The sequence below is a fragment of the Podarcis muralis genome, chromosome 2 (genome assembly GCF_964188315.1).
Source record: "Podarcis muralis chromosome 2, rPodMur119.hap1.1, whole genome shotgun sequence".
NCBI lineage: Eukaryota > Metazoa > Chordata > Lepidosauria > Squamata > Lacertidae > Podarcis > Podarcis muralis.
The window spans coordinates 854,446-875,565 of record NC_135656.1 but is presented as its reverse complement, the minus strand read 5'-3'; the positions used below and the strand labels follow the sequence as shown (position 1 = coordinate 875,565).

Here is a 21,120-nt window from a genome sequence, read left to right as displayed (position 1 = left end):
AAGATTTTATCCAAATGGGAAGACGGAGTGAGCATGGCATGAGGTGTGTGTGTGTATATATCTATATCTGGACTGAAAGGGCAGCCAAGATTAAGTAGACTGCTCTAAATACAATTAAAAATACATACAAAGTGATATGACAGATTAAATCCCTGATTACCCCCCAAATCTAAAGCACACTTTCCTGAAATTTAAGACACAAAACTTTCAGATAACAGATAATACATTTCAGAGCAGGAATACACAAAGAACAAGGAACCATATCTCAGTGGCCGAACACATCCTTTACATACAGAAGTTCCTAGGCTCTGGCCCTCGCAATTCCAGTTTATTTTTTTCGATTCTACCCTTGAATAAAACTCCCAGGGTGGCAGTGAAAGCAATCAGTTAACTGGTGCTGAGAAATGGCCCCAACGAAGACCGTGGAAATCTGCTACTAAAATAGATAATGCTGGTTAGATGGGTCAGTCTGGAGAAAGAGGATGACTCTTCCGACTGCAGAAGCATCTGGCAAAAGGTGGCTCTCCATACAGGAGGCAGATCCCAGGAAATCATAAAACTGGACCTAAACTTGATGTTTCCAATGCAAGGTATATAAATGCAACTTGCATAATTAAAAATAGCAAACACCACAGTTCATGGGTGAATTTGCTGGATTGCACCCCAAACAGGATATTGTTAAACCATAGATGTCCCAGCACCTGCCAACCTAGCAGTTCGAAAGCATGCCAGTGCAAGTAGATAAATAGGTACCGCTGTGGCAGGAAGGTAAACAGTGTTTCCATGCACTCTGTTTTCTGTCACAGTGTCCCATTGCGCCAGAAGTGGTTTAGCGATGTTGACCACATGACCTGGAAAACTGTGGGTGGACAAACGCCAGCTCCCTCAGCCTGAAGCAAGATAGGCGCCACAGCCCCATAACCTTTGACTCTACCGTCCAGGAGTCCTTTACCTTTTTACCTTTACCTAAACCATAGATGCTAATAGCTGCCAGTGTTTATTGTCTACGCATTGTATCAGGTTCAATATTGTATTTTCCCATTGTGCCCAGTGTCACACTTTGTACAGCCTTCTATGCCACCAAGACCCTGGACACAAGAAGGGTCTCCCTTGAGGCTTGATCATGTATTACCTTGCATCCAGAAACCGTGAGCGCAGGATCATCACAGCCTCACAAGTGCTCTGTTTCAGCTGCATCTGAATGGTGCTGAACTTTCCATGAATTATATTCACCATGCGCTCAATTTCTTTGGGTGAAATTGGCCTCGTCCTGCTCTGTTCTCGGAGCAGGTTCATCACATGGGTGGTGAACTCACTGCAAGCCTGGAAATAAGAAGCAGAGAGGCATATTGTACTCAAGCAACGGTCACATTTAATTCAAAACTTATAAATAAATGGGAGTGATAATTACACAACAGACTAGACAAGGGGCAGATAACTTGGCATCACATGCAGTCTAAATATTAATAAAAGATTATTATATTTAAAAATATACTTTAGGTGTCTTTGTGAGATTTAATATGTAGAAACAGCATATTCTGTAGTCTATCTATGTTACACAGGTCTGATTTTTTTAAAAACTGCAGAGGGCCATTACATTTTATTATTAATAGGCAGGTATTCAAATACTTTTTTACACTAATATTGCTGCATACATTATGGCTTGACCCAATTTGTTTTGTAATTATTTTTATTTGCCCATATGTACACATAAAGGCCAATCAGCTGTACCAATCTCTGCAAAAAGCAGACTGTGCTCTGTTGAAACTCAGTGAGAAAGTGTAAGAAAAAGGAAGAATTTTGAAGACCTCTGTACAAAATTCCCCTATGAAACACATAAGCTGGTGCTGGCTTCTGGAGAAGAAAGGAAGTGATCTCTGCAAACCACTGGTCTGTGGCAAAGATGAATGGCCACCCAACGCTATGGACTCAGCCACATTTAATGCAACCAAGAACTAGAAAAGGTCATAATCCTGAAGCTACATAAAAGCTCACAAAAGGACACAAGACTGCAGCCTAAATGAATTTATGCCCCCAAACACTTTTACTTCTTCTTTCCTCCCCATCTAATATTTTTATTTGTTTTTATAAGTACAAATTTATAACAAAATTGTTTAAATAACCATACTCTGAGATTCTCTGAATCTCCAGACTTCCCTCCATCCCCTACATGGTTCCTTGTACCAATATTTACAACTACATATCAGTCTATTCTCCATAGTCTACTTTTACTTCAGCCCAGTCAAAAGTTGGGTGTATACTCCCTGCTCTGTGATCGCAAAGGAAAAACAATTGTTTTTAACTGAGAGGATAAAAACTCTTCCATGCAGAAAGATCACCTGTTCATATTTCTCTAGCTCAGAGTGGTATATCTGTCGGATCTGTGACAGCTTGGCCCTGTAGTCAGAGTGCTCAATGCTATTGTCATTTGGACAGCCACCTGAAGTTGCTGCTATGGCCGCAGGTCCTCCTCTTCCCCGCTTCTCCGGCCCGGAGACACCCTCTGCCAGCAACATGTTATCAAGTCTCATTAGCTGAGCATCAGGGGGATCTTCTTCCTGAATACCGCGTATACTTAACACTGGATAAATATAAATAGGGAGCAGAGGATTATTTCAGAAGCAGAGAAAACAAAGTAGGAGTTTATTTGCCCCATGATCTCTTTGCACATACAGTAACAACCATGACCTCAGAATGCATAGCACCCAAACAAAAGGCTAACAAAGATTGAATAATTTATTTATGCTTCATATGCAATTGCACTCAAAGGAGCGAGCTGAGGCTAGAGAAGTGATGGCACATCTCCAGAAAAACAACAAAAAAGCAGGAAGACACATATGGTCAATAGCATCCCAAACTATTTGCATTTTCCATACAGAAGCACACATCGAACACATTCAAAGGCCAAGGGAGAGCATAGCCTAATGCAAACTTCAGCATGTGCAACAAATTCTTGACTATTTTATATTGTCATTTGGAACTCCTTCCTAAGCTTCCTTCTTGATCTCTGAAGTCCTCTCTAAAGCCAAGTGTCCCAGAGGTTCACTTTTTAAAATGGAAGTGGTGTAGAGCAGTTTTGTGCCATTTCCTCGGCCAGAAGAAACCTGTAGCAGCCGTTGACTGCTATGTAGTACAAACTGACAGCTTCTTCCATGGGTGGAAAAACCCATATGCCCAGTAGACCCTGGAGCCTTTAAAAAATGAGCCTGGAAAATACAGTATTTTTCGCTCTATAAGACACACTTTTTTCCTCCTAAAAAGTAAGGGGGAAAGTGTGTGCGTCTTATGGAGCGAATGCAGGCTGCGCAGCTATCGCAGAAGCCAGAACAGCAAGAGGGATCGCTGTGCAGCTCTAGCTTCTGGCTTAGCCCCTCAGTCCCTTCCCCCACCTCCCGGAAAAGCCCCCAAGAACCACGCTCCCTTTAAAGAGCGGCGCATGTGTGCAGCTCTTGGGGGCTTTTCCCCGAGGAGGGAGAAGGGCAACCGTCACTGACAGGCTGCCCTTCTCCCTCCTTGGGGAAAAGCCTGCAAGCGCTCTAAGCACACGCTCTAAACGGCTCGTGAAAGGGAGCGCTGAGCAGAGCCTGGGATGCATGCAGGCTCTGCTCAGCACTCCCTTTAAAGAATATTTTTTTTCTTGCATTCCCCCTCTAAAAACTAGGTGCGTCTTATGGTCAGGTGCGTCTCATGGAGGGAAAAATACAGTAGATGCTGAGGAGGGGGAAGGGGTTACATTTTCATTGCCCCTTTCCTCCAAGTAGTATACAAGATTCTCCCTCGTTCCAATTTATCCTCAGTAGTTTAAGGCAGGCATAGGCAAACTCAGCCCTCCAGATGTTTTGGGGCTACAACTCCCATCATCCCTAGCTAACAGGACCAGTGGTCAGGGATGATGGGAATTATAGTCTCAAAACACCTGGAGGGCTGAGTTTGCCTATGCCTGGTCTAAGGTGACCCAACAGAGAGTTGTTAATGGAAACAGAGAACCAATTAAAATGGAAATACTTTAATGAAATCTGAGAGAATGTAACAGATTGGTTGCAATATTTTCAGTTAAATGAAATGTTTAACAATGATAAAAAGATAGGATTTGCGTATGAAATCTCAACTTTTCAGAGAGAAATAATAGAAAATGAAATGAAATTAATTTCTAAAATGTGCAATCTGTTGTTGGAATGGGAAACGAAGGATGAAGAGGTTAAGTCAGTCATGATTAAATGGGCACAAGGTGTGGGACATAATATTCAGATGATGGAATGGGAAAAATTATGGAAGAATGATATAAAATTTACAGCATGTGTGGCGGTTAAAGAAAATTACATGAAAATGATGTATAGGTATCTAATCAAGTTAAATTAGCAAAAAACATATAAAACTAAGGAAAGCAAGTGTTAGAAATGTAAAGTAGCAGAGGGGACATTTTTTAATTGCTATATTATAAAGAAATATTGGGAAATGATTTATAATGAAATGAAGAAAATGTTTAGGATAACCTTTATTTAAAAAGCCAGAAGGTTTTTTAATAGTTATAATAGGAGTGGATCTACCAAGAGCACAAAAGAATCTGTTTACGTATGCAACAACGGCCACACAAATTTTACCAGCCCAACATTGGAAAGAAGATGGTGTCCCATCTAAAGAAGATTGGCATGTTAAACTAATGGAATATGCTGAAATGGCAAAAATGACGATGAAATTAAGAGGAAGAGACGATAATGAATTTAAGGAAAAATGGAAGATGTTTATTGCATATATACAGAAGCAATGTACACAGGTTAATGTTAAAGGTAAAGGTAAAGGTACCCCTGCCCGTACGGGCCAGTCTTGACAGACTCTGGGGTTGTGCGCCCATCTCCGGTTGTCCGGAGACACTTCCGGGTCACGTGGCCAGTGTGACAAAGCTGCATCTGGCGAGCCAGCGCAGCACACGGAACGCCGTTTACCTTCCCGCTGGTAAGCGGTCCCTATTTATCTACTTGCACCCGGGGGTGCTTTCGAACTGCTAGGTTGGCAGGCGCTGGGACCGAGCAGCGGGAGCGCACCCCGCCGCGGGGATTCGAACCGCCGACCTTTCGATCAGCAAGCCCTAGGCGCTGAGGCTTTTACCCACAGCGCCACCCACGTTAATGTTAGCAGGGTTTTAAGAATACTTGTAATATTATCATAAATGGATAATAGATGATTTAAATAAGTTAGAAACTTAATAATGGACATGCAGTATTTTGATAAATAATTGAACCAAGGAAGGGATTAGAGGGAAGTTAATTTGTTTTGTTTTTGTATTGTTACTGTTTTTTATGTTTGTTATTTTTGGGAAATTAATAAAATGTTACTAAAAAAAGGTTTGAAAAAGAGTCATCCCACATTGGTTGCTTTCTTTCATGTGTGTGCAGGCCAAGGTTGCTGCTTCATATTTCTCATTTAGTCCCTATGCCTCTCCTGCAGCCCCACACACTTCCCGCCTTTTCCACAATCCATCTTTCCTAGCCCAGGCAGAGCAGAGCACAACGGCTGAGCAATGACAGGATCTCAGATAATGCAGATCACCTGGGACTCAGGAATAGCTCTGCCCAGAACACCAACTGGCAGGTTGTAGGAGTCGAATGGCTGTGAGCATTTGCAATGCCACCTGTTGCAGCAAAGCACCCAGTGTGTACACACCTGCATCCTAAATGCTAAATTCATCTCACCAGACCTGAAAGAAGCTCTCAGAAACTCTATTAGTCATAAATAATTTTTATTAAATCCAAAAGATTTAAAAGGATTCAAAAATTAGTCACTGGTTATAGTGTGGGCTTTTAATTGCATGGTAACTTAAGTTCCCATGTAAAAGAGCTTCTCTTCATTCAGACAAAGCACTTTATTTTCCAAGGAAAGAATGGATTTGTCTCTGTTAATTAGCTGAGAGAACTGTTATCTGCATTAAATAGCCTCAAAAAAATCACTTGAACCTAATTACTTTAATATTTATCAGTTAATTAATCAATTAAATGAGTAATAGTACAACAATAAATTGACTAAAAGAAACCTTTCCATTGGTTGGCAGCCCTAATTTTTATGAATGCTTTTAATGGACAATTCTCAGCCCCATAAACCCCTGAGAACCTGGGCAGCCACATCCACTAACATGCCATGGTTTGTTCTGATAGCTAATCATAACACTCTCTACATATTCATCAAAATGGAAAATAATTAGACTGAGCCAAGTGAAATTCCCATCATTTCTAATTAGCCCTTAATTAAAACACATCACAACCTAAGGTACTGAGGCCTCACTCAATATGCAAATGCAATCATTGCAATATATTTACATATCATTAATTAACATGCTGTGGTGCTGTAATGAACTGTACGAGAGCACCGGTGCCAAAACAAGAATGATATGCCATTTGTTAGGCTTGTTTTCCAATCCAGATTTTTCTCTTCCATGTAGCAACAGAGCAGCAGGGCTCATAGTCCTCTCTTATGATGGAACATTTGTGCTACTAGAGAGGAAAAACATATCTATTGATTAACTGAAATATTCAAGAAGCAGACACAGGATGATCAAGCTGATTCAGCCAACTGAAGTTAAGCCCTGGCTGAAATGTCCAGTTCTCTTCAGGGACCAAGGAAGATAAAGTTCAACTAGTGTTAGGGAAACGGCAACAAATGTCAACAAAAACAGCAGCACTGGCAAACAGTGGTTAAAGGTTTCACTCAAGAGAAACTGGAAGGAGAGAGGGAGCTCAGTGGTTGAGCTTAAGTGACAATGCTAATATTTAAGTCAGGCTTCCTCAACCTCGGCCCTCCAGATGTTTTTGGCCTACAACTCCCATGATCCCTAGCTGGCAGGACCAGTGGTCAGGGATGATGGGAATTGTAGTCTCAAAACATCTGGAGGGCCAAGGCTGAGGATGCCTGATCTAAGTATTGGAATGGCAATCCTTAATTTGCTCATGTAGACCAAGTTGAGGCCTCTGCAGGCCTGAGCACCCAACCCCCCTTACTTTGCACCTGGACCACAACACACCCTCTGATCCCAAGGACCTTATAATCTACCGTCAGATGCAAGATGAAATATTTTGGCCATGCAACTCCATTAAAATCAAGGAGGATGAGAGACAGGGAAGCATCCCTTCTGATTCCTCATCCTTAGTGCTACTGAGCAGCAGCAGCAGCAGCAGCTTTGGCAGAGTCATCCCTTCCTTATAAACCTCAGCTGCTGCTATTAACACTGAGAAGAAGATAGTTTAATGAGCTAATTTCCATATATATCAGCAGCTCAAGTATTCTGGCTCCATCCAATGACTCAGTGTTGTCCTGGCTCAGTTCAGAATATGACCACAGCTAAAGGAGCTGCCAACTAAAATTTTACTGGAATATATTCCTATGCCTACTTGCCTGGGAGTAAGAAAGCATAGGATCAGGCTGCACATGCAAAAGCAACTAGAAACACTAATATGTGCTGCCGCTCCTCAAAGTGCATGGGCATACGTTCAAAGATACTTTCAGCATTAAAAAAAGAAGAACAGAAAGATGCTCTCAGGTCAAATCTAGAATGCATTTGGATCCCTTCCAGTCGGGATTCAGGCCTCACCATGGGACTGAAACTACCTTGGTTGCGCTGGTTGATGATCTCCAGTGGGCTAGGGACAAAGGTGAGAGCTGTTTCCTAGTTCTGCTGGATCTCTCAGCGGCCTTTGACACCATCAACCATAACATCCTTCTGGACTGTCTAGAGGGGCTGGGAGCTGGGGGCACTGTTACACAGTGGTTCCGCTCCTTCCTCCTCGGCTGTGTCCAGAAAGTGGTGTTGGGAGATGAGTGTTCAGACCCCTGGGCTCTCAATTGTGGGGTGCCTCAGGGTTCTGTCCTCTCCCCCATGCTTTTTAATATCTATATGAAGCCGCTGGGAGAGATCATCAGAGGGTTTGGGCTGGGTGTTCATCAGTATGCAGATGACACCCAGCTCTATCTCTCTTTTAAATCAGAACCAGTGAAGGCGGTGAATGTCCTGTGTGAGTGACTGGAGGCAGTTGGAGGATGGATGGCGGCTAACAGATTGAGGATGAATCCTGACAAGACAGAAGTACTGTTTTGGGGGGACAGGGGGCGGGCAGCTAAAAGCATTGTTACACTGCTTTGACAAATTTTCTTCTAATGCACATTTTATGTCAAGGAAAAACATTACCTACACCACTGCAATTAAAAATGGAGCAGAATTTCAAAAGGGGCACACTATTGAACATAGCAATAATTACTGAAAATTCCTGACCCATCTCCGTACCATTAGTTGATTATTTATTGATTATTTATTAACAGCATTATACGCCACCCTTAAGCCAAAAAGGCTCTCAGAGCTGCTAACAAAAATCAGTTCTAAGATGGTCCCTGCCTTCAGGTTAATAAATAAATAAATAAATGGTATCTCGGGTTACGTACGCTTCAGGTTACAGACTCCGCTAACCCAGAAATAGTACCTCGGGTTAAGAACTTTGCTTTGGGATGAGAACAGAAATTGCGCTCTGGCGGAGCAGCAGCAGGAGGAGGACCCATTAACTAAAGTGGTGCTTCAGGTTAAGAACAGTTTCAGGTTAAGAACGGACCTCCGGAACGAATTAAGCTCTTAACCACTGTAAAGAGGAATGTGTGGGAGGAGCAAAATGCAAGTTCAAGCACAAGTTCTTTAATTTATCGTCCATGGTAGTGGCTGTTTGTCTTGCCAAGGAGAAAGAGCCATCCCTCCTCAGCAGCAGACTCCCCCACCAAGCTCTGATCCAAGATAAGCCCTGGTGACAAAGAATCCTCACCGGAGGGGGCAGGATGGAGTTACCCTCCTTTCTGGGAATATGAGAGGCAGTTCTGGCTCTCTCATCCACTGGGATTGCTCCTGCAAAATGTGAATTGCACAGGCAAAATGTGAGCATGTGGTAGAAGTATTTCTAGTGGTGATGAGTGACACAACAGTGACTTCCCAGGTTCCCATTTTGAACCTCTTCTCCACTGCATATCCTCCACAGCATTAATAACAACATCTTCCATTATTCTTCCACTGTTGATGCTCTTTGCATATCTTTACAGCGGGGGGGGGGGGGGGGGAGATCTGACCAACAGGATTATTCTGTTCTCCAGAGAGTATTTTGGGGGGCAGAATAATGTTTTGCTGAAACCCCCACAAGTGCCTTCTAGCACTAAGAGCTTCACAATTAGGAGTGACACATGCAGCCAAGTGTGTGTGTGTGTGTGTGGAGAAAGCTTGAGAGTTCCAAAAAGACATCTACTTCTGCTTCACTGACTATGCAAAAGCCTTTGACTGTGTAAACCACAGCAAACTATGGCAAGTGCTTAAAGAAATGGGAGTGCATGATCACCTCATCTGTCTCCTGAAAAATCTCTATGTGGGACAAGAAGCTACAGTTAGAACTGGATATGGAACAACTGATTGGTTCAAAATTGGGAAAGGAGTACGACAAGGCTGTGTATTTATAACTTATATGCAGAATTTATCATGCAAAAGGCTGGGCTGGATGAATCCCAAACAAGAATTAAGATTGCCGGAAGAAATATCAACAACCTCAGATATGCAGATGACACAACCTTGATGGCAGAAAGTGAGGAGGAGTTAAAGAACCTTTTAATGAGGGTGAAAGAGGAGAGCGCAAAATATGGTTTGAAGCTCAACATCAAAAAAACGAAGATCATGGCCACTGGTGCCATCACCTCCTGGCAAATAGAAGGGGAAGAAATGGAGGCAGTGAGAGATTTTACCTTCTTGGGCTCCATGATCACTGCAGATGGTGATAGCCTGCTCCTTGGGAGAAAAGCAATGACAAACCTAGACAGCATCTTAAAAAGCAGAGACATCACCTTGCCAACAAAGGTCCGTATAGTTAAAGCTATGGTTTTCCCAGTAGTGATGTATGGAAGTGAGAGCTGGCCCATAAAGAAGGCTGATCGCCGAAGAATTGATGCTTTTGAATTATGGTCTGGAGGAGACTCTTGAGAGTCCCATGGACTGCAACAAGATCAAACGCATCCATTCTGAAGGAAATCAGCCCTGAGTGCTCACTGGAAGGACAGATCGTGAAGTTGAGGCTCCAATACTTTGGCCACCTCATGAGAAGAGAAGACTCCCTGGAAAAGACCCTGATGTTGGACGGCAAAAGGAGAAGGGGACGACAGAGGACAAGATGGTTGGATAGTGTTCTCGAAGCTACCAGCATGAGATTGACCAAACTGCGGGAGGCAGTGGAAGGCAGTGGCAGCGGGAGGCAGTGGAGTGCCTGGCATGCTCTGGTCCATGAGGTCACGAAGAGTCGGACATGACTAAACGACTAAACAACAACAACCCCCCCCCTCTCTCTCTCTATATATATATATCTCAGAGGGTAGAATATCTTGGTTTCTTACAGCTTGAAAACATGTTTCTTTTTTTCTTATGAATCAAACCAATGACAAACATTACCATACAGTACTTGGTTTAAAACCCAGTAGTTCTGGTAAGGTTCATGTTGCCATTTCTGCCTTAGCACCAACTTCTGCAATTATTCCAGAACTCTTCCTCTTCAATAAAGGCAGTGGTCTGAGGGCAATGGGGGATGCCAAGAACCTTTATATTCAAGGATCAGGGCACTCTTAGGACCCCTCCAACAAACGTGAATAATGTCAAGTGCCCTTGTTGATCAGCAGTCTGTCTTAAAATTAGAAAAAGTCAAAACACAAGAGGTGGCCTAGAATATATACTTGACCAAATGCACATAGTGGCAGAGAATCACCACATTTAGTGAGAGAAACACCAGTTTTTCTCATAGTTTACCATTGGTTCTTGCAAGCATGCGGGCACTTGACTGAAGAGAAAAGGGAAGAGGAGAGCACAAACAGAAGGCCCAATATTTGAAACTGATTCAGAACTGAGAACAAGCTTGTGACCCTTTATCGTTAAAACAGAGCCTCAACCCTGATGCAACACTATGACCAGGTCTTTGTTTGCTTGAAGCAGTAACATCTGCTCCCCATAATTTAAATAAGGAACAGACAGGCCATCAGACATTCAAAAACCTATGAGACCTAAATAAATCCGACGTAACTATGGGGCTGCAATCCCTTGGTACAAATATGTTCAACTTGAAATGAATTTCAACTTGCACATTTTAAAAGATGCAAACTGCACACCCAGAAAGGCAAATCCCACCAGGAAACACATTTCATTAAGCAGAGTTTGCGAATCCATGCTCTTTCAGCTGCAGAAAGGGAGAGAACAAACCCAATAAAAGATAAAACAGGCAGCATTCTCCCAGTTCTGTAAAGCTATGTTACAATAAAGGCCAATTGCTGTTAAAAGAAAACAGAATATGCTACCCATAGAGCAAGCATGCCCAGGTTGCTCTTTGCAATGTTTCCTAAGCCTTTTCTAGCCCAGGAAATATCACTGTAACCAATAATATATATCTGTAGTTACTAGAGTAAAACCCACGAAGAGCAGCCTCTTCTCCTAGTCTTTCCATTACTTTGAACACGTATAGTTACAGGCCTGGGTTATGCGACATAAAAATAATAATAAAATACAACTAACACATACACTCCAGCCTAAAAGAATAAACTGTCAGCTGAGAAGCTGCTGTGTCCCACCTCACCCCAGCCGGAGTCAACAGTATCAGGCAAGTTACTCTCTCTCACAGCCTCTGTCATATAGGGATAATAAGGCTGGCTTACTTTACATAGCTTGTGTAAGGATTAATGAATTACCGTGTAATGTAGAATGAACACAGTGCTATTATTAATTATTGTTAGGGAAAGACCTCTTTAAATATTATGTCTTTATTATTGTTTTCTCCACTATTATCATGTAAATAGGTGTGGCTTCATCGAACTTTAAGCTGCACTGAAGAAAGGAAAAGCTTCCCCACTTCAACTAAAAAAAGGTGTGTGGACAAAGAAATGGTTAAACTGGGCAGTAAAACTGTCACCATTGAGTGGAGATTACCACAGACTTCTGCCTTCCCACAGAACTTTCCACCTAATCCTCTCCTTTAGTTTGATTGTAAAAAAAATCTCAAAACACAACCAGACAGCACAACCCCATCATGACCACAAGACTGAGACAACCCATTTGGGGATTCACTGAGTGTGACAGAGTGCGAGACAGAGAGAGCTGACCCACGAGGCACCATCAGTTTGCACCCATGCAAATTACACTGAAATGAACAGCGCCTGGGCAAGAAGAGCTCAGCCATACCCTTTCACCACTCCCCACAAATAAAGGCAGTCAAGTTTCCCGCATTTGGGGAAATCGCAGGTGTCAGCACACCCACAGTGCGGTGGAGGAGCCTCACCCTGGGAAAACCTCCTTCATGATCAAGGAATCTCCCCTGTCAGGTAAGGATACCACTCCTGTTCATCTGAGGGAGGCTTGTGCAACACTGAAACACAAGGATGTAGTGTCTGTGGGTCCAAGAGACTAAAGAATCAAAATCAGAAACTATATCCATTATTGGGTGAGCAGGTGCAAAGAAGGACAAAGGCCCTGTACCGTTGGCCACTGTGCAAAAGTGAGTGTTTCAGAAGGTACAGCTTCTCTCACTCCTGCATTACTAAACGCTCCTGCTAACATCTCCTCTTCTACACAATTATTTGAAGTAAAGAAGCCCTGGCTACTTTTGCATTTGGTCCATATACCAAGATCACTTGCATGTTAATCCTGTACAGATGGGAGACGATCCCAACCACAGTCCTAACCCTGCAGGTAACCACTTGCTTGGGGGCAAACAAAAATTTCTTCTAGGTGAAGAGTTTGCCAGATCTACTGCTCATGCCTCGCTCTGGCATACAGGAATATGGAGACAGGCTGGAAAATATGTACTCATCTGCAAGCATGCATGAATTATTTACTGACAAGGCAAAGAACAGTGTAAGAGGTGTATAGTTCATATGAATTTTAGAAGACTGCCCGCCAGTCCAGGTTGACAGTCAACATTATCTGCCATTCACAGATCTTTGTGTCATGACATCTACGACTGCTGTAATGGTTGCATGCCAGACCCAGCATAAAAAGCATCACCTGCCATTACCAAGCTGATTATGTTATTCTGAAAATTATGCAAATTACATTCATTATGCAGAAATTAAATTATACAAATTAGCCACAGCTCTCTAGAGCAAGACATTTCCACTGTGGTCTTCCGTGTTCAACAAGTTGCCTATCCCATAAAAGAGGTTTGTCTACAATCCAAATACAATCAACTCGGAAGAATAAATACAATACAGAGGTCATCAAAGTAGAAAGAAATATTGAGAAATGAATGGTGTTTGTCACCAAATAGCTGATAACACTGGGTGGCTTCAAGCAAAAGCCATTCACTTCTAGAAAGTTAGCATGAAGGGAGGATGATGTTAGCCCTTGATATCTTGGCTTATGAGAAATGTAGCATACATGTAGCATGGGGGGTGTATGTCTTTAAATAGTCAAACAGCCATCCTTCATCTTTTTTTAGTACATACACTAGTTCAAACAACATACAAGTATTTTACAAGAATGCCTGGATATTTTCAATTTACTAATTTAGGTCACAAGCCTACACAGAAAGTTTGGCTGCTAAAATCCTAATGAAGTCAATGGGTTTAAACAGTGACTCTCTGAAGAAATGTACCCCAAAGTCCGTTCTGTTTTGTTTTCTAAGTTGGTCCTATTTCTTTTCTCTTTTCTTCTTATTTGTGTGTCATCTTAACTCTGTGCACTTGTAATTATGTATTTTTTATCTTTCCATAAAGAACGGACATGTACCCCAAAGTCTCACTGATATCAGCTTGTGGCTGGAAGGCTACAGTGCATTAATGGTAAATTTAGCACTTAACAGTTGCAGCAGCCCATGTGCCAGAAAGATTAGTTTTCAGAAATGAATTTTGTATAAAAATACCAACACACCTGTTTTTTCTTTAATATCGCATAGCACGCTGAAGAGAGCAGGTTTCATTCGGTGGCAATTCAAGGCATGTTTCCTGAAAAGGAGGGGGAAACAGGATGAATGGCAAAGGAATATAACAGATAAGAAAAAGAAAAAGGTATAACAAAGAAACAGGCAAAACATTCCATTCAAAAGCCACAGTCCACATTGCACCAGAAAATTGCTCTGCAAGGTTCATTTACAGTCTGAAATGCCCTATTGCCTATAGTAGCTAAGCACCAGGAAAGTTAAACTTGCATAATTATACAGATGCTTGTGTATTTTAAGAGCATATGGGAAGCCTCAAGGCTGTATTCCACATTAGCATTCTTGCACTTCCTTTAACAAGGCAGCCTGCTTCAAAATGAGGAACGCTATGTAAAACCACAAAAGGAATATTTAAGCATCCTGCTGCTTAACTCTGCACCAGCAAAGCCACAGAACTGTCAGAATCCCAATCTATTATTCACTCACAAAACACAAGAGTGAAAGATCGCTCTACCAGTCTTAAAAACAAACACTACAATTGATATACAGCGGCTAAAGTCTTCACAGACCCTCTAACTCAAGGGTGTCAAATTCAATGGGCAGGGGGGGACAAATTCCACGTTCAGGGGATGCCCAGGAGGCCTGCTATTAGTTCTTCACTAATAAATGTCACTTCCACCCGAGTCCCCAATTTCACCGATGTTCTTCACCAAAATCAGTAAAATCAGAAGTTGTGTCAGCAGTTCTGGCAACTTACACAGCATTTACAGAGGTACCTCGCAAGACGAATGCCTCGCAAGACAAAAAAACTCGCTAGACGAAAGGGTTTTTTGTTTTTTGAGCTGCTTCGCAAGACGATTTTCCCTATGGGCTTGCTTCGCAAGACGGAAACGTCTTGCAAGTTTGTTTCCTTTTTCTTAACACCGTTAATACAGTTGCGACTTGACTTCAAGGAGTAACTCATAGAACGCGGTGTGGTAGCATTTTTTGAGGTTTTTAAAGACTTTGGTGATTTTTGAAGCTTTTCCAAAACTTTTCTGACACCGTGCTTCGCAAGACGAAAAAAATCGCAAGACGACAAAACTCGCGGAACGAATTAATTTCGTCTTGCGAGGCACCACTGTATAACCTGAATATGAGAGCACAATAGTGTTCTATTTTGCCATGCTGTGTCCTGGAGACCCCAGGAGCAAATGAATATATGAAACTGTCTTACATGGAGTCAGACCATTGGGCTATGAACAGCCTTCTTACCTGCAAAGTGTTTTCTATTAAACAAGGATGTAAGCACCTATCACCAGGCACAGGCTCTTATGGAGTGGTGGCCTCCTGCACTGTTAGTCTCTGAAGGGCCTGACGATGTCTCTGAGCTGACGCTCATACACAAACTACAAAATAACTCACTCAACCACCACACTGGCCAAAAAACAAAGGTCATGTAGCCCAATGCCCTGCAATGCCGGAATCTTATCTACATCATCCATGACAGATGACAATCCAACCTCTGCTATAAACCCCCAAGAAAGGAGGGTTCACTACCTCTTGTGGTAGTCTGTTCCATTGTCAAATAGCTCTTACTGTCAGAAAGTTATTCCTGGTGTTTAGTCGGAATCTCCTTTCTTGCAACTTCTCCATTGGTTTGGGTCCTCCTATCCAGAGCTGAAGAAAACAAGCATTTTCCCGCCTCCATGTGAACAGCCCTTCAGATATTGAAAAATGGCTCTCATATCTCCTCTCAGTCTCCTCTTATCCAGGCTAAACATATCCAGCTCCCTCAACTGCTCCTCATAAGTCATAATCATTTTGTTTGCTCTCCTCTGCACACCTTCCAGCTTGTCAACATCCCTCTTAAATTGTGGTGCCCAGAATTGGACACAGTATTCCAAGTGTGGTCTGACCATGGCAGATGGCAGAAGAGAGTGGGACTATGACTTCCCTTGATCTGGACACTAGACTTCTGTTGATGCAGCCTAGAATAGTGTTTGCTTGTTTTTTGCTGCTGCATCACACAGTTGACTCATGTTAAGCCTGTAGTCCACCAAGACCCCTAGATCCTTCTCACATGTACTGCTAGTAAGCCAAGTGTCCCCCATCCTATATTTGTGCATCTGGTTCTTTCTGCCTAAGCGCAGAACCGTACATTTGTCCCTACTGAAATTCATTTTGTTAGCCTGAGCCCAGTTCTCCAGTCTGTTTAGGTCATTTTGAATTCTGATTCTGTCTTCTGCAGCATAAGCCACCCCTCCCAGATTGGTGTCATCTGCAAAGTTGATTAGCACCCCTTCAATTCCTTCATCCAAGTCATTTATAAAGATGTTGAACAACAACAGGCCCAGGACAGAACCCTGTGGCACCCCACTTGTCACTTTTTTCCAGGATGACAAGGAACCATTGATGAGTCCTCTTTGGGTTGGGTCAGCTACAAATTCACCTAACCGTTACCTCTTTCAACCCACATTTTACCAGCATCCTCACAAGAATATCATGGCGGACTTCATTAAAATCCTTACTGAAATCAAGGTACACTATGTCCACAGCATTCCCCTGATCCACCCAGCTGGTAACACTATTTAAAAAAAGAAAAAAAGAAGAAAGAATAATAAAGATTTTTTTATTAACAAATTTTAAAAATCTGTTATGCAAAGTAGTGTGCTAGATAAGAACTTACATGTTTGGGGTGGGAAGGGGAGGCAAAGCAGTCCGTGGAAGGAAGCAGCCAGCAAACAGCTTCTGTACATGTGAGCGTCTTCTGCTGCTGCATGACTCAGCTGATTCGTGGGGCAGAGCAGCAGCAAAAGAGGCATGTCTTCGGCATCACAGCAGTGCCAGCCTGCCAGATGGAGATGTTAGGTGCTACCAGACAACTCCACTTGCTTGCAAAAGGCCAATTGCCGGTCATGAAATGTGACTGGCGCCTGGTTGGTTTTGAACACTGCCACCACCCTTATCTGTCCAACAGAAACGAGGAACCTGTAGCCGTTTAAAGGTTGTTGTACTGCAGCTACCACCAGTCCCAGGCAGCATGGTCAATGCTTAGGGATTATGGGAGTTGTGGTCCAGCAGCATGTGGCAACCAGTTTCCCATCACTGTCTTAAGCTACACCCAAATGCAAGTTTTCTTCTGAAGCAAGCATTAATATTTGCTTTCCGCTTCCCTGGACAAAGAATTCAGAAACCAAAACGCACTGTTCTGATGATATCTACCATCACTACAGCTGAGCTCCTGGCTGCGTGAACATGTCTCTCGAGAGCAGGAACTTCTGCATTCATATCAATATACAACATCCTAAGATATAAATGGAGGCTTTGTATATATTAGTCATGGCATATACAGGTACCTCTATTTATATCCACAGGCAAGGTGAGAAGACATGGATTCTAATGAAACAACCACCTGTCTAAGCACAAGCTATGAAAAATTTCTTCAAATACAAAATTAAACTGTACATGGATCATGTTCCTTCAAAACAGAGTATCCAAGAGACATGTGAAGACCTAGGGGGGAGGGGGAAATCTAGAAAAAATGGGGGGGGTCCTGTTTTTCCCAGGTACAAGTTAGCATTGTAATGTTTTCTCCAAAGATTCATTCCCCATGCAAAAGCCATGCAAGCACAAAAGCAGCCAAGAGAACAGACAAGCAATTGATTGGTCTCTGATGGTTACAAAAGCGCTTCCCCCATATTAAAATGCCCTTTCTCATACCCTGTATGTGCCATTTTTTGACAAATGCTTCACAAAGCACCTCGCTCCACCTGGTACCTGGCAACTTCAGCATCAGCGCAAAGCAGATCTCTTTTGAGGTCAACTCCACAGACCAGCAAGCAGGAGTTTCATTTCCTTGGAACACCAGAGTCCACAGAGAAACTGCAGGTGCTCCATTTGCATGGGTGATAAATACAACTTCCTGCCCTGGTCATTGGCCAGGCCTCACAGGCTCCTGGAATCTTGTTATCTATTGGCATGTGGGAAACAGGCAATAGCTTACTGCAGTGTTTTCAAACTTTCAAGAAACAGCTTGTCTGTCAAAGAACTCCACGTTTCTGCCAGGGTCTGCCTAACCACTACACTTGCAGAGGATTCTGGGACATTTCCTAGGGCAGACATTGCTTCTGAGACACTGGCCAAGTCCATGGGGCCTCATGGTCACCTGCATGGTCACCTCCAGAGCAAGTGCATGCTCTGGAACCGACCCTTAATTACAGGGAAACATTAGCGATGGGCAAACTGTCTTTTCTGTTACTGAACATTTCATTGAGGAACCCCAGATAAGATTCTGTAAAAGAAATCTCAAGGTTGCCCAGAAAACAGTTTGAAAATCACTGGATTATTGGGTACACAAATTTCAGGTCAAACCAACAGCCCACTGCTAAATGTCTTATCTCCAACAGTAAGCCAGCAGAGAGTGCTTTAAAATATAATGCTACAGAACAAACAGGGCAATTTTTATTTTGCTATACAATATTTGTGGACTACCTTTCAATCATGCAGATTCTCAAAGTAGCTCATAATAATAAAATCAGATTCATAGTGGATTATACTGCCATCACAATTTTAGATTTGGAATACCACAAGCACTCAGAGGCACATGTGGCTGTGGCTCTTATGCTGCTTCGCTGTCAGTAATGTCCAGCCCCCAAGAATCCAGTGCATTTCGGGTCACCTTCATCATACTGTCTTGTCCACAGACTGTACAGTGGTACCTCGGGTGAAGTACTTAATTCGTTCCACAGGTATGTTCTTAACCTGAAACTGTTCTTAACCGGAAGCACCACTTTAGCTAATGGGGCCTCCCGCTGCCACCGCAGCATGATTTCTGTTCTCATCCTGAAGCAAAGATTTTAACCTGAGGTACTATTTCCAGGTTAGCGGAGTCTGTAACCTGAAGCGTATGTAACCTGAAGTGCATGTAACCCAAGGTACCACTGTAGCTATTTCTGCTAAGAATCTAACTTAATCTCCAGGCTCTCGTGGATGGAATGTGAGGTTTCTCTTCTGTTATCTGATGTTGCATTCTTTACTTTTGCTTGGTATTTCATGCTTTTTGGTTTTAGATACCGGTACGTTTGTATTCTTATTGCACAACACTCTGGGACTTTTTGTATAGATAGAATAGGTAGCAAATATTATTTATGATAATTAAATTGCCTAACCTAATTGATGGACATGGGGAGTGGCTGGGGAAACCCAGCCAGATGGACAGGGGAAAATATTATTATTATTATTATTATTATTATTATTATTATTATTATTATTATTACTACTACTACTACTACTACTACTACATTAAACATTGGGCTTCACCATATTCCATGAATATAATAATGCAACAAACGGCAATACACCACCTTGTTTTTATATTGCTTTTCTATTAAGGCCAAAACTACATATCATGTGCAAATACAATCAGCTGTAGTCTGCTGCCTGACAGCCCTTTTGTTTTAAGCACCACTTCAGGTGGGCACCATTCATACTGAATAAGCAAGGGGTGTTACCATGTCCCAGTCTAGCTGTTCTGCTCCAAATCTCCTTGCACTTAGAATACATCATACATTTTCAAACCAGGAAGTGGGTCGTCATGGGGTGGAGTGGGAGGATTAATATTTAACTGGCACCACAACCAGGATATGTCAGGTTGTAGCTCTAAGTGCAGCCTTGCGCATCTCATTAAAAAAATTCCCAAGTTGGAGCAGTCACAGCAGATCAGTGACAATGCACCAAAATCAATGCAATTGAAAGCCAGCCTCTCTTTTATGCAGGGTAAGAATTTCAGACTGCACCACATGAGACTGCAGAAGAGCAAGGGAGTGATATTTCTGAAGGTTCTCATGTAGAGTATGTTCTCTGTATGGGAAACTAGCACAGCAGTGAGAATGTTTTAGCGTCGAATTCCTCTCCTTGGTCTAGTAGTTCCCCATTGGCAGGGAGCTTCTTACAGAAAGTTTGAAGTGGTGGAGTCCAGTTGTACCACCAGTGTTGATATATTTAACAGAATCATATGCTGATACATTTCATGGGCAGCACTACTTCAGGCTGAAATTTGTGTTTTTCATGTCCCCCTCCCAAGAGCTTCCTATACAAACAAATCTAGAATGCCAGGAGGATGGATTCAGCAAAGCTTTCTCTAGGATTTATTTCTATATGTACAGAAGATAGGGAAAGTGGGGGCATTTAAGCAGGCACCCCTCCACCAACACTCTGAATATATAAATTGGCCCCAAGACTCTTGGAAGAAGAGACACAACAGTTAGAGCAACTGAGGCTGCAATCTTATACACACTTATCTGGAAGCAAGTCCCACTGAACTGAACTCAATGGGGGCTTCTTCTGAGCAGACATGTATAGAATTTCACTTTGAAAATACAAAGGAGAAACAGTGGGCCTTCATGCTACATGGTCCATCCCCAAAATCATTTGGCTAAATAAAATTATTACATTAAATGTTGCCTTAGCAAGCAATGACAAATACAAACAAACCATCGCTATCAGATTTCATAAGGTTCAAACTCAGAATAGAGATCCGTCAATGAATAATATTGAGCTCATAAATTACCGTAAATTTCGCTCTATAACACGCAGATTTTTTCTCCTAAAAAGTAAGGTGAAATGTCTGTGCGTGTTATTGAGCGAATGTGTGGTCCCTGGAGCTGACTCTCCGGAGCGAAGGGGCAAAATAGGCAAAAATCAGGCAAAAATAAGATTGGGCGGGCGGGCGGAGGGAAGAGGGAAGGCGGGAGCTGTTGCTTTCCTGCATTCTGCCTCAGGGTCTTACTGCCCACCCGCTTCTGTTGCTGCGTTTGCTCAAACTCAACAAAGAGCAGGGAATCCCCTGCCCTCCTGGCAAGCAGAGGGTTAAGGAAATGATCGAGTCCTTCCTTCTAATTCTTTCCTAGTCACACTGCGTGCAGGCTCCAGCCCACCACCTCCTCCTCTCCGTGCTCTAGGGACTCGCAGGCAGCCGAAAAACACGCAAGTGGGAGAGAGAGAGAGAGAGAGAGAGAGAGAGAGAGAGAGAGAGAGGGCTGGCTTGGGTGGGGTGGAGGGGACTTTTGCTTTACAATGGTAGTGTCAGGGCCACCCAAGGTCCCAGCTCACAAGAGACCAACGCCAAGTCCAGCTTATGTACAAAAGCTTTTATTGAAGAACATTGTTAGCTCCACATCCGAGGCACGTGACCCCACGTCTGTTAGGCTTAGACCGCTGAAGTCCCTTC

General features: G+C 42.8%; 1 protein-coding gene and 1 non-coding gene across 5 annotated transcripts in view; both read right to left on the bottom strand.

Moving 5' to 3' along the window:
- The window catches only part of PBX4 (PBX homeobox 4), a 35,533-nt gene that overhangs the window by 6,589 nt on the left and 7,824 nt on the right, over positions 1-21,120 (bottom strand). For all 4 annotated transcript variants that reach the window (XR_013391725.1, XR_013391724.1, XM_028721156.2 and 1 more), the window contains exons 2-4: positions 13,904-13,977; positions 2,340-2,581; positions 1,133-1,323 (exon numbers count right to left, since the gene is read on the bottom strand). Coding sequence is in view for 2 of the 4 variants with exons in the window: in XM_028721156.2 (XP_028576989.1) it covers positions 1,133-1,323; positions 2,340-2,581; positions 13,904-13,977 (507 nt within the window). In the remaining 2 variants the exon portion in view is untranslated. The remainder of the gene's footprint in view (positions 1-1,132; positions 1,324-2,339; positions 2,582-13,903; positions 13,978-21,120) is intronic.
- On the bottom strand, positions 12,201-12,365 carry LOC114593125 (U1 spliceosomal RNA). The gene has a single exon (XR_003705619.1). It is a non-coding gene; the product is annotated as a U1 spliceosomal RNA (small nuclear RNA).